At 37.1% G+C, this 8,934-nt stretch overlaps 1 protein-coding gene across 1 annotated transcript; it reads left to right on the top strand.

The window, feature by feature from the left end:
- Nucleotides 1-3,732: 3,732 nt before the first annotated feature.
- Nucleotides 3,733-5,811, top strand: phlda2 (pleckstrin homology-like domain, family A, member 2). Its single transcript, XM_063001428.1, has 2 exons — nt 3,733-4,258; nt 5,495-5,811. Exon 1 carries the CDS (start codon nt 3,803-3,805, stop codon nt 4,223-4,225), a length of 423 nt encoding a protein of 140 aa, XP_062857498.1. The 5' UTR covers nt 3,733-3,802; the 3' UTR covers nt 4,226-4,258; nt 5,495-5,811.
- The last annotated feature ends 3,123 nt before the right edge of the window (nt 5,812-8,934 follow it).

Genomic DNA, 8,934 nt, shown 5'->3' on the forward strand with positions numbered 1-8,934 from the left:
CTCACTTGTGACTTTTGTATACCTGTATGTTTGTTTTTTGTTTTTTTTTAATAAACTGTGTGTTTTATCACATTTTATACTGTGCTGATGCACCATGTTCTAGTCTGTAATCACAATAAGTTACACATTTGCTTAATGTGACTTTTTTCACTGAAGGATTTTTATATCTATTTAATGCCTTTAGTGTTTAGGATTGTAATTAATTTTGTATCTTTAGGATTGTAACTAAGTACTGTCTTAAGTCATTTCAATGAACAACCTAATTAATACGAAGCTGCTGTAACATTGTATGGTGTACATTTTGTTCTGCAATTGAGGAAAATATAAAGATATACAGTGGGGCCAAAAAGTATTTAGTCAGCCACTGATTGTGCAAGTTCTCCTACTTAGAAAGATGAGAGAGGTCTGTAATTTTCATCATAGGTACACTTCAACTATGAGAGACAAAATGAGAAAAAAAAATCCAGGAAATCACATTGTAGGATTTTTAAAGAATGTATTTGTAAATTATGGTGGAAAATAAGTATTTGGTCAATAACAAAAGTTCAACTCAATACTTTGTACACTGTAGCTGGTATTTTGGCCCATTCCTCCATGCAGATCTCCTCTAGAGCAGTGATGTTTTGGGGCTGTTGCTGGGCAACACGGACTCCACAAATTTTCTATGGGGTTGAGGTCTGGAGACTGGCTAGGCCACTCCAGGACCTTGAAATGCTTTTTACGGAGCCACTCCTTCGTTGCCCGAGCGGTGTGTTTGGGATCATTGTCATGCTGGAAGACCCAGCCACGTTCCATCTTCAATGCTCTCACTGATGGAAGGAGGTTTTAAAATCTCACGATACATGGCCCCGTTCATTCTTCCCTTAACACGGATCAGTCGTCCTGTCCCCTTTGTAGAAAAACAGCCCCAAAGCATGATGTTTCCACCCCCATGCTTCACAGTAGGTATGGTGTTCTTGGGTTTTTCTTCTTCCTCTAAACACGACGAGTTGAGTTTTTACCAAAAAGTTCCATTTTGGTTTCATCTGACCACATGATATTCTCCCACTTCTCTTATGGATCATCCATATGCTCTCTGGCAAACTTCAGACGGGCCTGGACATGTACTGGCTTAAGCAGGGGGACACGCCTGGCACTGCAGGATTTGAGTCCCTCTCGGCGTAGTGTGTTACTGATGGTAGCCTTTGTTACTTTGGTCCCAGCTCTCTGCAGGTCATTCATCAGGTCCCTCCGTGTAGTTCTGGGATTTTTGCTCACCGTTCTCATGATCATTTTGACCCCACGGGATGAGATCTTGACCCCAAGGGAGATTATGAATGGTCTTGTATGTCTTCCATTTTCTTACAATTGTTCCCACAGTTGATTTATTCACACCAACCTTCTTGCCTATTGTAGATTTACTCTTCCCAGCCTGGTGCAGGTCTACAATTTTCTTCCTGGTGTCCTTCGACAGCTCTTTGGTCTTGGCCATGGTTGAGTTTGGAGTCTGACTGTTTGAGGCTGTGGACAGGTGTCTTTTATACAGATAACGAGGTCAAACAGGTGCCATTAATACAGGTAACGAGTGGAGGACAGAAGAGCTTCTTAAAGAAGAAGTTACAGGTCTGTGAGAGCCAGAAATCTTGCTTGTTTGTTATTGACCAAATACTTATTTTCCACCATAATTTACAAATAAATTCTTTAAAAATCCTACAATGTGATTTCCTGGATTTTTTTTTCTCATTTTGTCTCTCATAGTTGAAGTGTACCTATGATGAAAATTACAGACCTCTCTCATCTTTCTAAGTAGGAGAACCTGCACAATCAGTGGCTGACTAAATACTTTTTGACCCCACTGTAAGAACATTATGCAATATATGACATGCTAAAAATGCACATTTGGTCAGTTATCATATAATGAGTGTTTAATGCCAGTTTCAATCGTACTAACAGTGATGTTTAATTTAAATTTCATTTTAAACCTGTATTCCATTAGAGATTGTAATAACATACTGTACATTAGAATTCAGATCTAAAATACCAACAAACCAAATATTCTTATAATTTACCTATAATGCTTTATCCTGGTCAGGGTAGCAGTGTCCAGCACCAGTGTGTCCATGGAAGGACTTTTGATGACTTTACTAAAAAAAGATTATGAGACAGAAATGGAGGTAAAGTGTCTCACTAGTGCAAAATGAATACACCAGCTTTAGATGTGTTATGGCTTGTGATTATATCTGTGAAAATCTGACAAAACCCAGATGGCAAATGATGGTGGACTGGATTCTTTAAATTGGCCCTAGGTATAAAAATGCATAAACGCCCAAGCCTGTATTGCCCCGAAATGAAGTGGCGTCCTGTTTAGCGTATATTCCTGCCTTGCATCTATTTTTTACAGGTGGTGCTGGATCCATCACAACCTTGTCCAGGTAAAATAGTTAATAAACATAAAGGAATTCATTTTTATGGTTAGATTTGAAATAAACGCTGACCACCACTATGTTGTGTCTTAGACAAAACCATTTATTTTGATATATCTAAAAAAAAAAACACTTCTTTTCTAGGCACCTAAGCTGAAATGTACTTACTAATGTTCTTATTTATTTCTTGCATTAAAAAAAATCTTTGGTTCTAACAGGGTTCTAACAGCAGATTTGTATTTTTGGGCTGTTGTCTACTTAAACTAGAGTAAGGTGTAAGGAGTAATGTTCACAGGAGTAATGTTCACTATGGAAGCACTTCTGTACACTGATCAGCCATAACATTAAAACCACCTCCTTGTTTCTAGACTCCCTGTCCATTTTATCAGCTCCACTTACCATATAGAAGCACTTTGTAGTTCTACAATTACTGACAGTAGTCCACCTTGTAGATGTAAAGTCAGAGACGATCGCTCATCTATTGCTGCTGTTCGAGTTGGTCATCTTCTAGACCTTCATCAGTGGTCACAGGACGCTGCCCACGGGGACTATTCTCAGTCCAGCAGGGACAGTGAGGTGTTTAAACACTCCATCAGCGCTGCTGTGTCGGATCCACTCATACCAGCACAACCCACACTAACACACCACCACCATGTCAGTGTCACTGCAGTGCTGTGAATGATCCACCACCCAAATAATACCTGCTCTGTGGTGGTCCTGGGAGGGTCCTGACCATTGAAGAACAGCATGAAGGTGGCTAACAAAGCATGCAGAAAAACAGATGGACTACAGTCAGAAATTGTAGAACTACAAAGTGCTTCTATATGGTAAGTGGAGCTGTGGAAATGGACAGTGTGTGTAGAAACAAGGAGGTGGTTTAATGTTAGGGCTGATCGGTGGATGTTTTTGTGGTGGTGTAGGATGAATGCATTTTAAAACCACTTGTTTGGCAATGAATTATACAGTGTGTTCTTTAAAAAAATCAAAATGCAATTTAAAGTACAGTAAATGTGAATGCTTTGTCTTTATCTTATTTGTAAATAAACCAATGTAAATGTATGGTGAAACAGCTAGTGATTACTAGGCTGTTTGTGCAACAGTAGAAGAGTTAGTGTGGCTTTGCCAGGCGCAGTTGCAGATGCTGTGGTGGTGTAATGGTGTATTTTAGGGACTAGCTGGAGGCTGAAGGTCATCAGATCCAGATTTCCGCCCACGTTCCGCCAATGAATTACTGACATAGCGAATGCTCATGACGCGGAGGAGGCCGGGCTCTGCTCCTATATAACACTCCTTCACATTCATTCTTACTCAGTTTAACACCGAGAGACTAGCACAATAAAAGACTAACACTAACCGTCAAGACCTTCTCAGCGTTCTCGGATATTCGCTAGTCTTAAATCATGAAAATGACCGCAGTAGAGAGCGCAAAGGTGCTTAAGGAGGGAGTTCTAGAGAAGCGAAGTGATAATCTACTGCAGTTCTGGAGGAGAAAGACATGCGTCCTCACCACCGACAGTCTCAATATTTATGCCGACACACAGAAAAAGAGCAAGAGCAAAGAGCTCAAGCTGCAGTTCATTAAGAAAGTGGACTGTGTGGAACGCACCGGCAAGTTCGTCTACTTCACCATCGTCACCACAGACGATAAGGAGATCGACTTCAGGTGCTCGGGAGAGGATACCTGCTGGAATGCGGTCATCACAATGGCATTGATCGACTTCCAGAACCGTGAAGCTATCCAGCACTTTAAATCCAGACAGGACGCAGAGATCTCGGCTCTGGAACAGCACACAGGCTCCATACGCATGGCGAGAGCACCGTGATACTGTCTTCTTCCATTCACATTAAAGTACTGGGTGAGTACTCTCAGGATTATATATAGAGCAGAATACACATTGGATTCAAAAGTGGTCGTAGTTTAAATTCTGGTATTACCAAAAAGTTTAGAACTGAATTTGGTAATAACAGGGTTTATCTCACCGGCGTCAGTGAGCAACCGTTCATATTTCATTATTACCGTGCCTTATATGGACTACTTGTTTCAGCAGTAACATCACATTTCACTAGAACATAAATCTTTACACAATTCTTTATATTTACAAATGATGAACTACTACTTTATGTAGTGACAACAGAAGCTTCTATGGGCACCACTTTTTGGGATTACCATTTAGATTAGGATGTGTAGCCTACTATACATAAATTCAGCATTGACAATATTATTTATATGTATCATTTCATTTCTTTAATTTTCATCAACTGCTGTATTCTGGTCAGGGTTGTGACAGAAACACTATTGCTGTTTATGTGTCACATTGTAAAAAGTCATTAAAACAAGCAAATTGGCAAATGTTTAAGTGATGTCATATCATAGTTACAACAATAGCTATTATGTTTAGAATTAATACATAGAAAACCCTCTTTCTATTAATTAAAAGTATCAGTACCATGTTAGTGGTCAGAAACAAGAATGGTTTATATTAGTAAGGTCATTCCACTTCTACATTAGTCCACTTTAGAGAGTTCTAATTTACAAGTTAGTTCAAAGACGTAAGTGCAACGTGATATGTGATTTTGGTCGAGAAGAAAATTTACACTTTTTATGATTTTTTTCAGCTTATACTTTACTGTACATAGAAAATTTACATATTGTTCATATTACATTTTTAATACAATAAAAATGGTACAGATTATATACAAATGAACACTTATTTTGTAACTCTGACTTTTCAAGTTAAGTTATGTAAACAACAAATAAGTTAATTACAATCCATGTGCACTTATATCATATTTCCAACAGGATTGTCCTGTAGACAGTATGCCCTTACAGATTAGTTTTGACAACCTTTGCTGGGGGACATTTTTTATGACAGTTATTTCTATGAATTTTAAGAATTAGTAATGCATTTTAGTGATCACATTTGCTTTTAAAGGGATACCAGTACAATATTTTGTTACAACAGCATTTGTAAAGCAAGCTGTTTTATAAGATATGTAGCTTAAGTGTTGTAATGTCATTGAATAACATGAAATCAAAGAATCTTCTTGTGGACATAACATTCACAAACACAATTTATTTTTTCTTCATGCAGATATTAGGAAGAAGATGGTGAAGAAAGCTTGGACCAAAGTAGTGATATTTTCAGCATGTCTGAGAAGAAAACACCAAGAAGAAATTGAGTTGGGGCTATTCAGAAACTCTGACGTTATTTCAACAGGCCAAACAGACACTCCAGACTGAACTCTTTCGTGAGGGATAGACTCATGTTCCCTGGGATAATCTGTGTACATTTACTTATTTATTTGCTTCAAGAAATGTTGTAAGCAAAAATTTGTGTTGTATGTATTTAAGTTATTTACATGTCTTGTTTTGCTACATGTTAATTTAAATAAAAAATGTTCAGCATTTTATCTGACTTGCTGTCATTTTATCAGACAAAGTTGTTCTAAATTAACTTTTAAACTTTATTATTTTACTGACTTTTCAAAAGAATGTAGTTAACCACAGTAAATTAAACCTCAGATATTTTTAACTGCCTTAGAAAGTTCCTTTTCAATGACTTACACATTTTCAGAACCCTATGGCGTCATAGCATATGAGATAAGAAACTCAATAAACCGGTTATATTACATTGCTTTATTACCCTATGATGAAAGTATGCGGAAATCCGGCAGAGAGGAATGCAGTGCGCTACACATTGTGTGAGACTGGGTGTGAATATAGTAGCTTTATTGGTTATCAGTGCTTTATGATGGGGATTTACAAGCCTGTTCCAATCAGCATGACTAATCTGTAGACAATCATATAAGACCCACCCAGGGTTCAATACAAGCCGCTCCATAAACTGGGAATAAAAGTGACCGCAGTCACGGACAGCTAGCATGCAGATCAGTTAACGAATACACCCACACACTATTATGAAAAGCATAGATTTATTTTGTAGAACTTAATATTTTAATGGGCCAGCAAGAACAATTTATGACTGTCAGAAATTCATCGAGTGTGCAAACATGGACAAGTTCATGTAAAGTGTACATCAGGGTTTCTTCCCTCCCAGTCCTAAAGGCCCAACACACCTGACTAAGCATAAGAGCTCATTATTAGGATCTCTTTGATCTGGAACATGTGTGTTAGCGAGCAGCATCATTTTAAAGTTTTAGCCCCCAGGTCTGATGTTGTTAAACCCTGGTGTATTAAGAGAAGAGTATAAGTCTAGGTGCCTGACTTCTACAGTCATATCCAGTTGCTCTGATATAGCAGTCCACTTCTCTTAGAAAACAGGGTCACTTCAAATTAATATAAAGTTATTTTGATGACTGATCTTTTTGATTCTGATGAAAATGGTCAAGTCCAGTATTGCAATGCCCTCAAAGCACATGGAATCAAGCAATCATTTGATGAGTATAAAAATAATATGGTATGGTTTATGCAGTCATCAAGTCTTTACTCACCTTCTGTGTCTTTTAAGAGTGGTGTTTAATCCCTTCAGTAGAGTTCCAGATAACTTGCAGATTCCAACTAGTAGATTAGATGTAAAGATGCATTAAAAAGCTTTCCACAGCTTGGCTTTACTCAGCACCCGAGTCTGCTTTAGACCTACTACACTTTTAAATTTTCATTATATAGTAAATATAACATATGTGGACATCATATTTTAAAGCCATGGGCATTAATATGAAGTCCACATTTTGTGGAGTGTCAGTGGAAAACTGTGTCCATTAAATCAAAAGAGCATTTACAAAGTCTGACATGAACAAGAAGGCCTGGTTGGCAATCAGTGTTAAATTGATCCTAAGGGTGATCATTGGGGTAGAGATCAGGGCTTTGTGCAGGCTATTGGAGTTCACACTAAATTCATCTAAACATGTTACCCTATGACCTCATGTCTTTAAGCACCTTGCTTTGGGCAAAGTCAGACTGGACTAAGAAAAAGCTTTATCCGAAGTTAAAAGCATGCAATTTATTTTATATAATAGATCCTTTTTTACATGTAATGTCTATGGTATAACAATTGTATGTTATAAACATTAGAGTAAAACAATTAAAACAGTAATAAAAAAAATAGTATTCAAATTCTTCGCAAATTAGGCACTACTAATATTTTGTACACATTACAACATTATTACAATACCTGGAATGTTTTGTTGCATATAGAAACATGTATATAATACCATTTAAATTATGAGGTGATTATAGTATTTAATAATGTGAACACGATAAAAACTCGACACACTAAAATATTTTTTAAAATTATTTATTTAAAGAGCAACCAACATTAAACAATGTTTAAAAAGGCTTTATGTCTTAGTAAATGAAATCAATCAAATTAAATTGGTAAAAAAGTTGAACTGAATAGTCAGACCTAATTTCAGCCATCCATGCAGAATATGAATCTCACTCATCTTGAATCTAACAGTCAAGAGTCAGGTCAACTTTACTGAGCTCTTGATTTCTAGAGGAACACTTCAATATAAATTTTAATATATCAATTTTAGAAGGATTAAAAGCAATCTCTAATGTTCTTCTTTGTTCCACTGAACCTGAAAATCTGAAAACACTGATACAATTTTTTACAGCGTTTAACGAAAACATATCTAGGAAGGCAAAAAATATCCTCCAGAGTAACATTTAAAGAGCTGCAGATGTCTCTTCGTTTAGCTATGCATAGTGTTCATGACTCCAAAATACAAATAAGAATAGGATTATATTAATATAAAGGTAGCAACAAGAAACCACTGCTTAACAATAGAAACATCAGTGTGAGGTGCAATACAGTAGACCCTTAAGTTACGAACCGTTTACCATACGAACATTTTGGGTTATGAGCAATCTTTGGGTTACGAACAAATTTTGGATTGCGAACCGAAATTCACGAAACACGTGACGTCACGAACAAGTTGACTCCGATCGTCTCTCTCTTTATATACAGTGGTGTTCAAAAAAATAGCAGTCCAACACCATTAACCTGATAAATCACTGTTTTTAGTAGAAAATATATTTCTACATTGCAAATAATTCACTTTAAAGTGTAGTAGAGTAATGAAAACAAAACAAACCCAACAATTAGGACATGCATGCCAATCATTCTGAGTAATCAAAGCATTGATTGAAAGGGGGTTGTTCAAAATAATAGCAGTGAGGAGTTCAATTGGTGAAGTCATTCATTCTGCAGAAGAACGGGTGTCAATTTTGGCCCTTATTTAATATAGGAGGGTGGCAAATGTTGCACAGATTGGTCATAGTGCATTTCCTTCTGAAATACTGGATAAAATGGGTTGTTCCAAACATTGTTCTGATGAACAGCGTACTTTGATTAAAAAGTTGATTGTAGAGGGAAAAACATACAGAGAAGTGCAGCAGATTATTGGCTGCTCAGCTAAAATGATCTCAAATGCCTTAAAGTGAAAACCAAAACCTGAAAGATGCAGAAGGAAGCGTGGAACTACTGTTCGATTGGATTGAAGAATAGCCAAAATAGCAAAGGCTCAGCCAGTGATCACCTCCAGAAAGATCAAGGAACATCTGGAGTTA

This window comes from Trichomycterus rosablanca, chromosome 1 (genome assembly GCF_030014385.1).
Source record: "Trichomycterus rosablanca isolate fTriRos1 chromosome 1, fTriRos1.hap1, whole genome shotgun sequence".
In the NCBI taxonomy this organism is placed as follows: Eukaryota; Metazoa; Chordata; class Actinopteri; order Siluriformes; family Trichomycteridae; genus Trichomycterus; species Trichomycterus rosablanca.